Source organism: Aulostomus chinensis, chromosome 23, assembly GCF_037954235.1.
Source record: "Aulostomus chinensis isolate RoL2024-O1b breed Wild chromosome 23, RoL_Achi_v1.0, whole genome shotgun sequence".
NCBI lineage: Eukaryota > Metazoa > Chordata > Actinopteri > Syngnathiformes > Aulostomidae > Aulostomus > Aulostomus chinensis.
Window position 1 is genome coordinate 10938296 of NC_141342.1, and position 18093 is coordinate 10956388.

The 18093-nt window shown below is 41.9% G+C and overlaps 1 protein-coding gene across 2 annotated transcripts; it reads left to right on the forward strand.

Annotated features, from left to right (window-relative positions):
- Positions 1–405: 405 nt before the first annotated feature.
- On the forward strand, positions 406–5610 carry ccdc78 (coiled-coil domain containing 78). Of its 2 annotated transcripts, none has more exons than XM_086195271.1 (14): positions 406–894; positions 1129–1260; positions 1338–1424; positions 1734–2090; positions 2209–2259; positions 2371–2459; positions 2706–2784; positions 2871–2996; positions 3074–3270; positions 3468–3642; positions 4211–4266; positions 4351–4432; positions 4560–4657; positions 4740–5610. In XM_086195271.1, the coding sequence occupies exons 3-14, from the start codon at positions 1371–1373 to the stop codon at positions 4825–4827; spliced, it is 1452 nt and encodes a 483-aa protein (XP_086051397.1). In that variant the 5' UTR covers positions 406–894; positions 1129–1260; positions 1338–1370; the 3' UTR covers positions 4828–5610. The 2 variants fall into 2 exon arrangements, with proteins under 2 accessions (XP_086051397.1, XP_086051398.1); XM_086195272.1 differs by having other exon boundaries at positions 407–894; positions 4226–4266.
- The last annotated feature ends 12483 nt before the right edge of the window (positions 5611–18093 follow it).

Consider the following 18093-nt stretch of genomic DNA (forward strand, 5'->3'; position numbering starts at 1 on the left):
TTTCACACACGTCCATGCTGTGTTTTCCCACACCACTTACCTATAGGAATAAAAAATCTGAAGTTAGAATTTGGGGTCAGTGGCTGTTCAAAGTGTTCCTGTTTGGAATGGAATGATTTAGGAATCTAAATGTAATCTTGCCTGGGGGCTTTTAACCTCTGATCCCTAAATGTGATCTCCATGTTCCTAACCAGTCTGGATAAACCAACATCCTGCAAAAATGTGAATAGTTGCTGGATGCCCTTCTGGTGCTCCTGGTGCTCTTTACCCATAGCCACACTGATATGACCAAAGACAGGCTCAACCACAAGAGAGCAGTGACCAGAACCCACAAATGGCCGCATCACAGAAGGAAGCAAAGAAACCACATCTCACACACACACACACACACACACACAGCAAATAAAGCTGCAGCTTAGAACAAAGTCAAAGAGGGAACCACAGAGCGGAGCACTGTTGCATCCATCCTGAGAGTGGTACGGCTCAGTGGCTGTTGGTAAATGAGAAACATCCTCACACTTGCTCCTCATAACTTCTTTATTTTCTGCATCATGTCTGCTGGCTACCATCCCACTGTTGACATATATCGGCTACTTGTACTTTTGTTTTTTTGTCTTTTTTTTTTAACATTTTTGACACCTTGTACAAGTCTGCAAAATCCTCAACGAGAACCCTATTAAGAATTAAGAGCTGGAATAACACTTCAGTCAGGCTCTTGCTGCAATGGCATTTGTGTTGTTTTATGTAACCATGGTAACCTACTGTTGGTGGATACTGTGAGCATTTATTGAGAAGTCGCTGACATCGAATGAAAAGGAAAACATGGACCCACAGGACCAACAGTCTTCCACAAACCAACTACAGGAGCAATTTCAAACTCTGACAGAGGAAAACGTAAGTGGTCTTGCTGGTTTATGTTATACACTTGATGATTTTGAGAATTTTTAAAGATTTGTTGCTTTATAAAACTTGTGTCTGAGTTAATATGAAAAAAAGGGGAATGACATTTTTGAGCAACATGAAATGCCCGGTTAATAAAATATTTAACACAGTCAACAGGTGATAGATACGTTTTGGAACTATAGAACCTTTGTAGTAAACGTCTGTTTTCTGTTCACCTCACATAAGATGCAGCTGCGAGACAAAAATGAATGACTTCTCATAAAAGTGGGCCACCTGGAGGGCAGACTGACCCACATTGCCAGCTCTAACACGGACCTGTCCAGCAGACTGGTCCAGAGTGAAGAGGGGAAGCTGAGGGTAGAGTTTACTTCGAAATCAAACTTGAAACAGATGTAAAAGGTCCGACTTTCAATTTTCCTGTCATTCTTTTTCAGATATCTAAGGAGCTTGTGGAGGACAAAATTCAGATGAGTAAGATGAGAGAACAATATGAAGAGGAAACGTTTGAGCTGAAAAATAAGGTGAGGTTGTATCTGATGTGGTTATAAAGGTAGTTCCACAGCATCACTGCAAATGCCCAGTCAAGACTGATTACACAAGTCAAGTAAATATACTGCCAAAGGTGTTGGAAACTGTAGTTTCTGTAAAGCATGCTTGTAATTAGTTAGTTGCACTAAAATAAGAATTCTTCACTTTTTATTTCATTTTATTTATGAATCATAACAAGAGTACTAATTTAAGAGTTGTGCTCAAGGATTAATCACTTTGCCTACATCAGTTTGTTTTATCTTACTACAGGAAGGATTTACTCTTCTCACTTTTTTGTTCAGATATTGAACCAAAATGGTATAGTAACAGAACTTGAGATGCAGCGAGACAAGTTACTTGGTGATCTCCTGTCAGCCGAGGCTCGTTTAAAAGTTGGAGAACAGAGAGGCCAGAACCTGACGGAGGAGAACGCCACGCTCAAGAAGAACTACCTGGCACTGGCTGAGGCTCATGACAAAGAGGTAGGCCAGAGCGAGGAGCTGACTGCTGAGTTACTGGCCTTGGCTCGGGCTCAGGATGCCCTCCGCAGGCAGCTGGAGGAACAACATCAGAGGGTTCAGAGTAATACCCGAGACCTTCACGGGGAGCTGGACAGAGTTCAGACCCTCATCAGCCATATGTCACACAGTAGAGTCAAGGTTAGTTTGTGTGGTTATAGTGGTACTTAAAGGAAATGTTCCGATCACAATTAAGATTCAATAATTCATGAAAAGGAAATGGTTGGTGAAATGTGACACACTTCTACTGTATTTACAGCCCGAGGATCTTGCAGCTTTGGAAAGGGTGCAAAAAAACATGGAAAAAAGTGTGAGTATTTATACAAAGTATTTCTTCTAGGTGGAAGAGTGGCCAGCTTGTATATATTATTGGTCAACTGTTTAAGAGGCATGTCAATAACTTCTCCGTTTCTAAACCCAGCTCCTCGGAAAGCAAGATGAGATCAAAGACATGCTGGAGAGAATGAAGGCCAGCTACGAGAAGCAGCATCAGAGGCTGAAGGAGAGAGTGTGAGGGCGTTTTTCCATTTATTCATGAAACATTATCTTTCCATCTTCAGTCACTGAACGGCCATATTCTTTTCAGGATGTATGTTGCAGTGTTCCGCTCTGTGGTTCCCTCTTAGATTTTTTTTTTTAAGCTGTGGCTTTATTTGCTGTGTGTGTGATGTGGTTTCTTTGCTTCCCCTTGTGATGTGGCCATTTGTGGGTTTTGGTCACTGCTGTCTTGTGGTTGAGCCTGTGTTTGGCCATCAGTGTGGCAATGAGTAAAGAGCACCAGGAGGACAGGACGGCGATCCATAATAGCCAGCAGAAACTATCTGAGCAGAGTGCGGTGAGCACGAAACTACCTTTGATTCACAAAACCATGCCAAAATGAGTGAATGTTGCACAGATTTCCTTTGTTTTGCTTCTTTCAAGGCTCTCTGGTGCATTGAGAGACAATTGAAAGAAGTAGAAGAGGAGAACTCTAAACTGCAGCTGCAAATCAAAGAGCTCAATGAGGAATACCGGGCACGGCTGGTGTGCTACGTACATGACATCGCTGTGAGTGGCACATGCAAATATCTGTAGCACATCTTGGTCTACTCTGCTATAATGTCTGTCTGTATGTCTCTCATTAGGAGTACATTGACAGCCTTGGCGAAGACAGAGTACTGTCACTGGGGAGTAAAATGAAGACGTTTGTGGACAACATTCTGCAGGACGTTCGTTCATCTTACAGGGTCAGAGAGGAGCAGCTTGCCTCTGCTGCTCGCTGCTACAAGAAGAGGCTACAGAGGGTTACCAAGACCCATCATGCCCTACTTATTGCATATAGGTGACTCTGTGACTGGCCTAATTGTAAATAAACATATTTTAAGTTCAATTTTTGATCAGTTTCAACATAAATCATATACAAAAACTATCGCACTGAAAACAGACTTGTGATCTGATTTTAAAAGGCTACAATGCTGGCATGAAGAGCAAGTTTTCATTTCATCATGTCAGAGAAATTAATGGCAGTTGTGATGTCAGGGTCCAAAGGGAGCAGATTTTAGTGAAACCAGGAAGTGGTGTGGATCCTGGACCCCCAGAAGCTCATTTCAGCCTGGAGGTCAGTGAACTGAAAGATGAAAGTGAGAGGGAGCTCCAGCAGCTTCGCCAGGACAAGGCAAGGCTGGAAAGCCAGCTGCAGGCGACCCAGAATAAGGTATAGTGCAAAAGAAAGCTGGCTGCTTTCAAGCAGATTGATGTATTTTTGTTTAGTCTGGTGTGTGCTTGGTCAGTGGGGGTGTCTGTGTCTGTACTTGTTCTGGTGTAGGAGCTTTTCCTTTGTAAGTCGCTGCTGCAGATCATGTAACAACACTGATGGACATGAGATTTGTTTGTGCTGTCACTCATATGTCATCCCAGGAACACGTTTTCACCAGCGAGACGTCCCCCGGATAGGGTTGATTTCTAAAGAAAAGAGCTACACGAGCAATAATTTTGCATATTTCTTATAAACTGTTCTGTTTTTAACTGCTCTGTTTTCATTTGTTGCATCTAAAAAAAAATTGATTATAGTACAAAAAGTGAAAAGGGCTGCACTTGCATGTTTTAATCCTATGATATCTCATGATAATAGGTTAATTTATGTCATTATCTCAATAAAAAGACTTTTTTTTTTTTCAAGATAATGAATTATGATTACAAGTAAAGCCTACATGGGCTTCCATATCATCAGATGGCCCTTTTTTGGTTTAATTTTTATACTTTTTATTTGATCTTGTCCAAAGTCTTCTCTGTTCCAGGTGGCTGCCTTCACAACACCCGTTCAAGTACGCTGTCAGGAGTGAGTGCCATTCTTATATCCTGACGAATATCGTCAGCTGCAGATTCATGTCATCAAAATTCTTGAAAAATGTAACTTCATCAGGGCGGCAAAAGTGGAGAAAATATGTGAGGAATCTTGGCTGGACGTACAGAAACAGCTGAAGGAGATGACAGAATCTTCACTGGTACACAAAACTTTCTCAGTTCTTGAATTTTTGAACTTCCACCTCCCCAAAAAAAACTTAATAAAATCCACTTCACGTAAAAGTACTTTTTTTGCAGAGTTTTTCCATTCTCCCTTTGTTAAACCAGGAGGGAGAGAAGGAGCGTGGTGTTCTCATCAGCAGAGCGACAGTTGCTGAGGCGCAGGTGTCGGAGTTACAGGATTATATTGACAGCCACCTGATCAGGTCAGAACCTTTCTTAATGTGTAAGTCGTGTCAATGGGGAGTTCCAGGAGAATCTTATATTGAGCTTTAAACCGACCTACAGGTATAAACAAGAGATCTCAAAGCTCCACAAGCTGCATGGGATAGAGAAGGCCACACAAGCCCGAAGTGCTCCTTCATCACTCAGTTGAAAAAAAGGAATCTGCACCTAAATATGTGCTGCACATTTTTCATGATGCTTATTTTCTGCATTGTAATAGAATAATGTGACTATTCTTGGAATGGACTCTCTGTATAACTCCACGCTAGTTCTTCCTCACCATCACTAGGTGGAGCTGCTCATGCTCGAAGTTTTTTTTTTTTTTTTTCCCCTTTTTTGTCATGAAAGGCACCAAAGAAATCCAGCCTTGAGAAAAAAATGCCTGGAATGTTTGTAAAGCTTATGTCAATTTCACGAGCAGAGGAGAAGAAAGCGTGGTGACAATGAGGGGTCACCCTGGTGAGAATAATGTCATTACATGTTACCCAGACACATACACGCCCGTGAATACTTTCCCCTCAATGACTGCACTGGGAGCTGTGTGGCCAACAAGAGAGAGAGGGCTCATATTTATTACCTCAGTCTGAATAGATGCGCATTCCCTTTAAATCCCTTTAACAGTGAAAGAGTCCGGAGTTTTGTTTTGGTGGTTTCATACAGCTGATTTAAAGTCTCTCTAACAGTGAAATGAAGTAAGATTTCAGTTAGTTTTAGTGTTGTAGACAAACATCTGGAAACACTGATGGGAAAACTAGAGATGGAAAGTCATGTCACCCCAATCCCCTTTTGAGGGGGCACAACAGCCATAGGAGGGGGTGTGAAAGTTTGAGAGCAATGGGAAGTGGGATTTTGTTGGTAATGTATTATACTCCCATGGCCCTGGGAAAGAGGGTGTGTGAGTGTGTGTGTGTGTGTGTGTGTGTGTGTGTGTGTGTGTGTGTGTGTGTGTGTGTGTGTGTGTGTGTGTGTGTGTGTGTGTTGGGGGGGGGGGGGTCTTCACTTTGGGTCCGTGCCAACATAGTCACTGTGCCAAAGCGCTGGGTGCTCGGGGACCACTCCTCTCGCTGGCAGATCTGTGGGAAAACTAGATTCCAGGTTGTTGTTTGCTGCTGTGCCAACAAAGACAGTGAGGCCATGCGTCTACTGATTCCTCTCCAAACATGTACAAATGTAATATTCTCTTAGGAAACAACAAACGAGCAGTAGAAATAGTCACAAATACATCAAGTAGAAGCTGCTGCACCGCTGCCGCTGGTCCCCGAGGCGGAGGGCCAAGTTTTAGAACAGTTTTGGACTGTGAACAAGTATTTAGTGGCAACTGTATGTAGTCACTGTTAGATGGAAATTACATCAAATAATGGCGATAAACATGAAAACAAATACATTTGGCTTTTGTACAAATCTTGAAAGATATGTGATATGAATATGAAAATAAATAGAAAAAGACGCAGATGATTAGAGTATCTGGTTATTCTAAGAAATGACTATTTCTTTATTGTTGATTTTTGAAACTCACGGTCCTCAATGGCTCTACCTTTTTTTTTAATCAAAAATAAAACAAGGAGGTTTAAAGGTGATGAAGATTTCATGAATAATGAAAAATAAAACATCAGATTGGGTGCCTGTCTACTGCTATTGAGCACAATGTAATTGTAATTTATCTGCATATTATGGGATATTATAGACTGGTTTTTGTGAAAAGCAAATTTATGTGTAAAAGTAAAAGATTATAGGGATATGTTGTCACACGCGCACAAACACAATATGACTTTCTCAGGCAACAGTGTCCTCATCTCCAATGTCACGTACCTGCTCATGTCTGACTACGTGAAGCAACAACATATGAGTCACAAGTTCTTACTTGTTCATGTAGAACTGCAGAAAGTGTTGGCTCTCGTCAATCCACATTTCCAGCAGTGATCGCACATCAGCAGAGTGATAAGCAAGTCAAGTCACGTCAGTTTTATTCATATGGCGCCAAATCACAACAAAAGTTATCTCGTGACACTTTACAAGCAGAGCAGGTTGAGCACTTCACTCCTTCAATGAATTTACACCCAGCAATTTTCCATGAGCGAGCACATCCTGCAACAGCGGCGATGAAAACCTTCCTTTTAACAGGCAGGAACGTCGAGCAGATCCAGGCTCAAAGGGAATGGCCATTTTCGTTGAGTAGTTGGGGGGAAGGAGAGCTGGGCAGAGACAGAGATAATGGAGGAAGACAGATAATACAGAAGGAAAGAGAGGGATAGAGATAAAGTGGAAGAGACTAATGGACAGACAGAGTCATGAACAGGTGATGATAAGGCTGGCAGCTTGAGCCTCTGCAGGTCTGTAGCGTCCTCCAATAGCAGCATCAGTCAGGGATCTGGGAAGTGGGGATGAACAAGGGCACTGGAGACGAGGTTGAGGTTGTAACACGTGAGTATAGGAGGACAGAGGAAGGGAGAGAAGCCTGGTGCATCATGGGAGATCTTTGGCAGTCTAAGCCAATAGCCACATATCTAAGGGGTAGCCTAAGCAGTCCTAACAATAAACTATCAACAAGGAAAGTCTTAAGTCTGCTCTTAAATGGAGGGTGTCTGAATCCCAGACTGAAACTGGGAGACGGTTCCACAGGAGGGGAGCCTGATAATGAAGTCTCTGGCTCCCATTCTACTTTTAGAGACTCTGGGAACCACAAGTAACCCTGCATCCTGGGAGCGAAGGGTTCTAGCTGGATAATAGGGGACCATGAGCTTTTTTAGATATGAAGGAGCCTGATTACTGGGGGCTTTGTATGTTAGAAGGAGAATTTTGAATTCTGTTCTGAATTTGATAGGGAGCCGATGCAGAGAAGCCAGCACAGGAGAGACGTGGTCTCTTCTACCAGTTCTCATCAACATGCAGGCAGCAGCGTTTTGGACCAGCTGGAGAGTCTTTAGGGACCTACTGGTGCAGCCTGATAGAAGGGAATTGCAGTAAACCAGCCTGGAAGTGACAAAACCATGGACTAGTTTTTCTGCATCTTTTTGAGGAAGGATGTGTCTGATCTTAGCAATGTTACATAAATGAAAGAAAGCAGTCCTTGAGATTTGTTTAATGTGGGAGTTAAAGGACAGATCCTGATCCAAGATAACTGGTTCCATACTGTAGTGCTGGAGGCCAGGATGATGCCATCCGAGGTACCTATCTCATTAGATAAGTTGTTTGTTTTGGGTCCAGCACAGTAACATCAGTTTTGTAAGAGTTTAATAAAAGAAAATTATGGGTCATCCATGTTATTATTTCCTTTTAGACAGGCCTCCAATTTAGTCAGCTGATTTGTTCCATGTGGATGCATTGATAAGTACAGCTGCATATCGTCTGCATAGCAGTGAAAATTAATTGAGTGTTTCCTTATTATGTGACCTAGAGGAAGCAGGGATAGAGTGAAGAGGACTGGTCCAAGTACAGAGCCTTGTGGAACACCATAACTGACTGCAGTGGTTTCAGACGGTTTATCATTAGTCAGTACGAACTGAGATCGACCTAGTAAATATGACCTAAACCAGTTTATTGCGGTTCCTTTAATCCCAATGACGTGTTCCAGTCTTTGTAGAAGGATATGGTGGTCAGTGGTATCAAAAGCTGCACTGAGGTCTTATAAAAACAGCACAGATACGAGTCCCTCATCTGATGCCAGTAGGAGGTAACGTTGACGCCTGCTGTTTCTGTGCGATGATGTACTCTGAAACCTGACTGGAAATCTTCCAGTAAGCTGTTGCTGTAAAGAAAGTCCCAGAGCTGTTTAGCAACAGCTTTCTCCAAAATTTTCAAGAGAAAAGGAAGATTTGGTGTTGGTCAATAGTTGGCCAAAACTTCTGGACCCAGGGTTGGGTTTTTTTGAGGAGGGGTTTAATTACTGCTACTTTAAAGGACTGTGGAACGTAAGTGACTCACTGATTAGATCTAAGATAGAGGCACTTGGGTTATAGGGTCTTTAAGCAGCTTAGATGGGATGGGATCTCGGAGACAGGCCAATGGTTTAGGGGAGGAAATTATTGTACTAAGTTCATGGAGGTCAATGCGAGAAAAGCTATCCAGGTGTATGTCCGGCAGGCCGCTCTAGTTTTACAAAGGGCTCTTCCAGTTTGGTGGAGCACCATATTCTCTCCATTTTTTTCAATTTTTGTTTCAGCTGTTGGGTTTCAGAATTGTACCAAGGTGCTTGTTTCTGTTGTTTCGTGGTTTTATTTTTTTTAAATTGAACAATAGACTCCAAAGTTGTTCTTAAGGCGCCTGTTGCAGTATTGATAAAATGATCAGTTTGGGAGGGACTAAGGTTGAAAACAGCATCCTCCATTGTAATGGGAAATGACACTGACTTTAGTGTCAGTGGAATCGCTTCCTTAAATCCAGCTACGGCCTGATCAGACAAACATCTGGAAACTAGTTTTCCTTAGTGGTGTGTAGTCGATTAGTACAAATTCAAAGGTGATTAATAAGCAGGTTCTGCTTGACCTGCCGCTCCACTTCAGCGCATTTGTTATGTTTCATTATCTTGACATTATTCTTGGGAGTGTCATCAGAAATCTCCGACCTCTCGATGTTAAACAACCCAAACAGTATGAAAATGCAATCCTGTTTCCACCATTTAGTGTCATTTGTAAGTAAAAAATGACTTTTGTTTCAAAGTACAAGTGTCAGCCATATTGTAGGGTACTATAATAGACATAAGTAGTTTCCTTCCTTTCTTTGCCAAACAATCCTATGTTGATTCTTTTAGAAAATGTTTGGATGATCTATGAGAATTCAAAATTTGCCACAATGTGATTCTGTTCATAAGGTTTAATAGGAACCCCCTCAAGACCACCACGTTGAGTCCCACTGGTCTAGATTTGTTGTATGGCAATGTCCACAAAACAAGGCAGTACAAGGATTTTGAAGACTAGCGTGCAAGCAGAGCTTCGATCATCAGCCTGCAACAAGTTCCCTCTGTATGCTGCCACCTAGAGCACAAGAGTGTGAACTACAGGGGGATTTTACTAATATAGGAACATGAGGAAATATAAAGGATACAGAATGATGGACTGTCGCATTGCAATATTTGTTGCAGATAGCAAATACTTAGATTTGTCTTCATAGCAAATACCTCTAATTCTTTTATTGTATAATCCAATATACACTTAAATCTACATTGTTCCTTTTCAACAAAACTAAACATAAAGCCTGCAGACTCTTGTATTGGATTATGTAATATTACATGTTTTGCATTTATTGTGGTCATTAGAAGTTAGCAAGACATTTTCAAAACACTTTCATATTCACGTGTCCTTATTTTATTTCCTTTTTCTCGTCGTCTTTCAAAGAAGTACATGATATAAAGTAGATTGTACAGCTTTCAAGTATCTATCACACTTCACTCTTTTCTCCTAGTATGACTGATCGATAACAAAAAATCCTACATGCGGCATAAAATTATTACACTATCAGGTTGTGAAGGCAGCATGTAAACATCTGAGGCTCATTCCCACTTATCTATGTTGCTGCTTATTCTTTGGGCACAGATTTGTTTTCCAGCCAGCTGAGTGGGAAAAAGGTTGGGTGAATGTGTAGTTCTGAGGATGGGAAGCGGAGTAAAGCGATACAGAGGAAGTACCTCACATGGCCTGCGATGGACTGCTCGTCAAGAGGCCCTTTGTTTTAGGAGGTTAATGCCTAATTGATACAGGCTTAATGAGAGCAGGGCTGTGTGTGCAAAGTGTGTGAGCCGGGGGCTGGACGGCCCAGCCATAATTGGAACGGACAAGCCTTGTGTGGAGGAGTGCACAGGCAAGAGATTTATGGGAACACAAGGAAAGAAGAGCGAGAGAGAGAGAGTGGGAATGAGGAAGAAAAGGTGACAAAGAGAACGAAGAATGTGGAGGCAGTGGGAGAGGAATCTGGGATGATAGAGAGAACGCTGCAAGATCATGAGAAAGAAATGCAGTGACAATGGAAAAGTGAGGATGAAGTTCAGCCAGGGCATTCCCATGGGAGTTTACTCATTACACACTGAGGGTTTTTTTGTTTTTTGTGTTTTTTTTTAGTTGTACTCCAGTAAGTTTTAATGGACTACCTCTCGTATGTACACAACACCATTAGGTAAATGAACTTCGGGGTTTGCCAAATGCCAAAATAAACAGTAACGGCCTGTTTTCTGAGACACCTGTCTTTTCTTTTCTGATGAGTTGTCTTTTCGCCCCGTCTCTCCGCCTGACAGTCTCAGACTATTCATGTAAGAGTCTCCAGCCTCTCGCCAGACAAGCTTTCAGTACGAAGGCTGGAGAGGCATTGAGAGGGAGGAGGGAAGGGGCAAGAGAGGGGAGCACACAAGAACCGTGCACTTCAGAGAGCCTTGAAGAATTAGGACTGAAAGCTATGGAGATTCTGGGTGGCTGCGTGAGAGGAGAGAAAAAAATGACAAGAGTAAAATATAAAGGGAGCCAGTGTATGATTAGAAAACGACGAAAGAGGAGATTTACGGGGGAAACAATAAAAATTGATTTTTTTTTTTTTTTTTTGGAAGTGGGGATTAACAGAGTGAGCTACAATGGTGTAAAATAAAAGACAGAATATAGGGTGAGAAAATAAAGGAGGAAGAGTTACAGTAAGGGTGAGAAAGGCAGGGGAGGGAGGCAGCTTGACGAACAAGAGCGAGTGAGAATGAGGCTGGAGTGTCGGTGAGGGAAGGAGAGAGGGACAGACCCTCTGCTTTCCCACACTCGGCTGGTTCCCACAGTGGACCTGGCTAATCCCTGTCTTAATTGGGGGAGAATTCCAGCGCACATGTTCCCCTGGAATGAGCGTAGAGCGTAGAGGGAAAGCAGCTTCTGACACATCAGACAGGCCTCGGCGGCTGGGCTGATGCACAATATGTGAGTGCACTTTGTTGGAGGATAAACATGCGGCGTGACTGTCAACACATCGGATGCATAAATGGCTTCACTAGCTTTTTTTTTTTTTTTTTTCCCCTCACTCGCTCCAACTTGAAAAGTGCCATTAGCTGCCTCTTCATTTCGCCTAGTCACATTCCACCATGATGGAAATGTTTCAGTTCATTGAAAGGATGGATGTGAATCACTTTCACACTGTTAAAAGGTTGCTCCAACCTCATTTCAAAGACCTACTTTCTCTCTCTTGTTTGGTCTGGTTGGCAGATATTCATCTCATATAGTGATATCTATGATGATGTTGGTATATTAATGTTTTGTAGGGTTCTCAAAAAAGGATTCGTGAAAAAAAACCTTTTGCATTAAAGATCAGTTTTATAATTTTACCTAAAGTTTTATGTTTTTGTGTTTGTTTGTTTTGTTTTGTTTTGCTTTTTTAAAATATTTAAAGGAATTCATGAAGTTGTGTTATGTTTCCAGCTCATCTCAAAAGGGAATTTTGACAGTTTTGGAACTTTTTATTAGCTTAATTATTTAAATGTTTTACCTTTTCTTGGGTTAGAAAAGAAAAATCATTCCACAACTCACATTTGGCCGTTAAATCAAATGACTTTATCCAACTGTCAGTTAGCTTAGCTTAGCCGAGCTTAGCTTAGTTTAAGTTAACTACACTAAAGTAACCTCACTAAAACCACCGAACAATGCTTTCAAAACTCAAAAATGGTGACAGTTTGAACAATCTAATCTATCTAATAATACATTTTTTGAGATACATTTTCAAAAATGTCAAACTACTCGTTTAAATACTGACACTGCCAAAGCAAGACAGAGTTTTCTGTTTTCTCATGTGTAGACCAGGAACAAGACAGAAAGAACGAGAGTTCTGGACCAGGGCTTTTTTTTGGGCTTTATTTATTTATTGCACATATATCTTTAACTCTGTTCCACTACAGTTTGCATCATCTTAGTTAGACCAACCCTTTAGTTCAAACCCGTGGAGATCACCCGGTGGTTGGATTGGTCACATTATCAGCATAAACAAACCGTATACCTGAGTTTGTTTGTGTTGTACCAGGAACCGGTCCGTGACCACCTCTAAAACAGGTCTCGGTTGTTTTGGTGTACATTCAGACGTGACCACCAAAACAAACTCCACCAAGAGGGAAAACACTTCATGCTTTGATTCAAATGAACTCAAGGAAGGAAGGTGGGAACGTAGACTACTGGTTTACTGGTCATGCATGTTTACCAGTCCTACAACTTAATGGCACTAGAATGAACCCAGATATAAGTTAGTGTTGCTGAACATCAAGAGTAAAGGCAATTTTTTTTTTTTTTGGTTAAATGTCTGTGGCTAACAAGTTTAAAAGTTTTTGTGTGGCGTCAGTAAACGGCACAGTTGTGAATTCTGAAGCTTTAATGCTTGATGTTGAAGTCACGCATCAGCAGTGGAGCTTGTTTACAGCCTAACGTTAGCTTAGTGCTCCTAGCAACGCAATTCATGCTTCAAAACTCATAAAACTGGTGTTCATTTGTGAAGATTATCTTGCTGGGGAAAGAAAAACAAAAAAAACCCATGCAAGTCTCGTAAACTTCAGAGGTTATTTTCTGGAATAATCCAAAAACGAATGTAAAAATTCCTTTGGCTTTTGGTCGAGGGAACCCATGATGTTGCTAACCAGATGGACCTACAAAAATACTTCATCTGCAGTTCTCTAGAGCTTTCCTCCGGCTGCTAATGAAAGTAATTCTGGGTAATGTAGGATATCACCAGTGTATTTAGTAGCAAGAGAAACGGGTAACAGTAAGGCATTGAAATACATCGTCAATACAAGTTTTTACAAACAAATTTCCCTCATCAAATAATGTTTTTCCTTTAATACTAGTACATAAACATCTGCTCAACTTTTTCATGTTGAAAGGGGCATTAAATGTCACACCATTCTCACATACTGTGCGCAAGGCATATCAGTTGACAAATCTTAGCCTGAGGCTGCAAAACGCAGGAGAAAAATGCAAGGAGATACTAGTAACATAGAACAACTGTGAGTGGTAGTTTCGTTCCTGCCTACCTCTCCCCCTAATAAACAATCCCAAACAATAGGAACAGGCCGGTGTGTTCCTGGGGAGGAAACCCAAGAGTACTCGTCCGAGGAGAAACAGGCAGAAACGGGTCCAAATGCGTCGCAGGATTAGGTGGTAGAAACACAGGGGCAGTGAGAGGGGAGGTTTTTCAGCTTTGTGAGGAAAAGCTTTTATCAGAATGTCATAAATACTGATGTTAATTAGCTGGTTTTAGAGCCAACAAAACACATGCGGGTTTCGCCGTAGCCTCCCTGTGTCGGGTTGAATATCCAGAACGCTGACGTCATCCACGTGAGGACACGTTTGACAGAAAACAGTTTGGGCACAGAAGAGAAGGTTTTATAAAAAGCTGTTTGTTTTTGAGATGATTACATGCCAGTCAGGACACCACGCTAAACCAAACAGATGAAATTTTCTTCAGACCTTCTATTTTTCCAGAGGATGAAGCCTCCAGGTTATGAGCTGTTCCTCCGGTGCCACCATAAGAACTAAGGAGCCGTATTAGTGCATGATGTAAGAGTGTCCAGGTTTTTGTAATCCTGCACCCTGTTGGGGAGTAAAGCTTTACTTAGTAACTGTAATGTGATTTATTTTCTAGTTAACAGAGTAATTTAACACATTATTATCTCCATACAGTAAATAAATCATAGTCACTGCCTTTCATCGTTGCAAACAGAATATAGTGTTTTTTGTCATCTAGACTGTAAAAAGTGAAGATCTTCTCTCACATTTGAAGTCTCATGTCAATGACGTAATACCGATGGATAAAAACAAGCATGGAGTGAGGAGGGAAATACATGTTCACTAGTTCAAGTACTTTTTGATTTTGTCTCGGCCAAAGATGGCAACACTCTTGTCCGTTTCCAACAATGTGGCACCAAAACATCATCAACTTGAGGAAAACTCTGCACGCAATTTGCTACATCAGCAGCATAGTGCAGGAAAACTTGTCGAAGAAATACTGGGGGCAGAGAGCACTGCTTCGACTTCTGCCACCAGGTGCAGCGGTAGTGGATGTCCTCCAGCTAAACAACCCAAGGTGGAAATCTCACGTTCAACACCAGCCGCAAGAGGAGGAGGTCCTATGAAGCCTGTTGCCGGGTAGGCTCTATCATGAAGGAGATGCGGCCTGTTTCCTCTCTGGTCAGTTGTGAAAGGTTGTTCCTGTGTGTGTATGTTGGCGGGGGGGGGGGGGGTGTAAGGAAAAGTAACTGGTAACATTACTACTCATGTAACTAATTACTTTAGAAATCAAGTTCAGTCATTTGACTACATCTCTAGAGTAACTTGCCCAACGCTGATCGTGCAGGCCCGTGTCACCCCAGGCTGGAGTGAGGCGATGGCAGCTGTGCTCAGTTCAAACAGAGGGGTAGCGGGCCTTCATCGGAGGGGGTTGCAATTCATTCCCTCTGTCTTTCCTTTCAATACGTATTTTGGCGGGAAAGCACCAAAGACGCTTGTTTGACCCCCTCCCCTCCTGAGGAAAATGTCGCCCTCCACCACACTCATACACCATGTCCACCCTGTCTTGATTGATTTTCAGTGCGCATTTTGGAAGGGATTACAGCCATCTGCAGGCTCTTGAGGAACAAAAGCAGCTCCTCGCTCTCCTCCCTTTAGTACTTCAGAGGGATAACACGGCCAGATAAACATGCTCTTCCACTGCTCTACACTTGTTTTCTATTCTGCCCTCACCCCTCAACCCACCCAAACTGCCCACTCTGCTAAAAACCTGACCAGCATTTGCACTCCCACCCATAGGCGTATTCGACCCTTTAGAGGGGAGCTGAGGCCCCCACTACATTCGTTCTCAGCACCCCTAAAGAAGACAAAAAGTCTTAACTTTTCAAGGATCCCAAAAATGTTGTTTTGTTCCTCCAAATAGAACCAGATATTGTGGAGAAAAGTTTGCAGTTAATTTTGAGGCATTATTAATATTCATACATTAATCCTGCAAAATGATTTTTTTTTTTCTGTTTATGGTCAACAAAAGACATGCAATGGGGGACTATTTGGATACTCTAAATTGACCGTAGGTGTTACTGTCAGTGTGAATGGTCGTCTGTCTCTATGTGTTGGCCCTGCGATGGACTGTCCAGGGTGAATCTCGCCCGAAAGCCCCTGGGATGGGCTCGAGTTGAATGAAACTGAATCATGTTAGGGGAACATTTCTGGCATCCAATATGTTAGTCAAAGCTAGCTTGTGTTGCTAACAACTACAGTAGCTTATAACTATTACCTAGCTAGCTAGCAGACGTTGGTTCAGCCAATGGTTGTACACTTGCTTACTGATAGCCCTTCACAATGTTTCTCATCCCGATAGAACCAGGCTCTGTGGCGATACTAGCAATAGTAGCGGTAGGGAGCTGACACATGATTTGAACAAACCTCCTGTTCAAAATGATGTTACTTGCTAACGGCATTGCACAGTCTACCAATAAACAAGAATGGTAGAATGGAAAAGTCTACTTCTTATTGAATTATAGTTCACTATTTATGGATTCTGAACACACACACACACACACACACACACACACACACATACATATATACATTTATATATACATTCAGAAAGCAAAATATATTTTTGCCCTTTGGTTGACAGGAAAAAAAGGGGGACACTAGAGAAAGAGGAGAAGGGAGAGCAGAATGGACTGGCACGATCAAGGAAATGGTGAAATAAGTAACATTATGTATAAGTCCTTTGTTCATTATATTGCAACCTGTCTAACTTTAGCATCTCACCACTGTTCAAATCATTTTGGCCCCACAAACACAGGAAGATTGGGCCTCTGTGTTGATAAACAGCAGAGTATCAGCCTGACAAAGAGAATTAGTGGACAGCAGGTTAGATCGTTCACAGAATCTCCATTTTGGGAATCATCACTTCCAGCTGTCCAAGGATGTTATGGGAACAAGAAATCATCAGCTGGGAATCTGGGGTGCCAGTGTGGTCATGGACTTAATGCTCCCTCTCAGCTGGAGCCGAACTGATGGAGGAAAAAGCTGGATGCGCAACCACTGAGTCACAGGACCAGACGGAGACATCACCAGGCTTAATGTTCAGTTGCTATGGACACGGTTGTCTCTTCATCACTACTAATCCACCATAGCAGAGGATGGACAGCCGCCATCAAACATCTTCCTCCTGCTGCCCTCATCATGTTTTCGTTGATAAAAAATAAAGAACGGGGGGGTTTTTTTGGTCAATTTGGGGCTTTGCCAAATCTTATTCTATTTAAAAACAAAATTAGATATTCCTTTTTGGAAAAAACTATGAGTTCCTTACTAATCATCAACATAAAGACTCAAACTGTGAGACTGGTTGGACACCAAAGCCTGAGCTACCAAATGATATTACACACAAATGGTGACGATCTTGTTATGCTTGGATGGGAAAAGAAAAAAAAACAACAACCTAGATTGTTGTGGCTTGTCTGAATATGTCGGACATTTAGAAGGAAAGATGTCATTCTAATCTCTCTCTGGGCTGAGAAACAAGAGAAGCCATAAAAAGGCGAAGAAATAAACGCTTTAATGATTCATACGTACATCTCATTTGGCAAAAACAAGGGCAGGAGGATTTCGTATGAAGTGTGAGTCAGAGCTCCGTGGCCACAGTTTCCAACTCAGCACCCAGCAGACAGAACAGCTGTGGACAGTTTCATTTGGAAAGATTAAATCCATAACTCAAAGTTGAACAGATATGAGCCTTTAAAGAGAAGCGCAGTTGACAAAAGTGAAGGATGAGTTTGAGAGGGGAAGAATAAGGCTGTAGGGGAGAAGGGAATAGGGATTAATTTATGGATGTTACTTTGTCAGAGGGTTTTAAAGTAATACTCCACCCAAAAAAGTGTGTTATACCTTTCAAGTACTCAGAAATAAGTGCCTTGCCTGTACCACTCCAGAATGGAGCAAAAAACAGCTAATTTAGCTTAAAACTAACGGTGTCCCATAGCCACCGATTACCGATAACGGTAGCTGCGCAAAAGTGTTGAGTTACAAACTCTCAAGCGCATCATCCAGTGTAATCCACAAATTCTTAATCCAGCTGTAAATTTAGATCAACACTTGGATTTGAGCACAAAATCAAATGAACTGTAATACTTTGGGTTCCATGCTAGGTCGCTGTACCACCAAACAGGAAGGGTTTAGTTGGTTTTTTTCTTCAAACCAAAGTGTTTGTGGATTATTGAACATGAAGATTATAGTGAACAATGTGCTTCAGAGTTTGACGCAGATGTTTGTTTGTTTTTGACAGTTTGTTGTTATTTGTCCTGACAACGGAGCACTATTTGCTCGAAGCTAAGTATACGTAGCTGACTTTTTCTGCATTCTGAAATCACAAAGGAGTGATGCAGCAGTGAAAAAGATGTCTCTGTCTGAAAGGTGCACTTTTTGGGTGATGTATCGCTTTAATCTACAGTATATAAGAACAT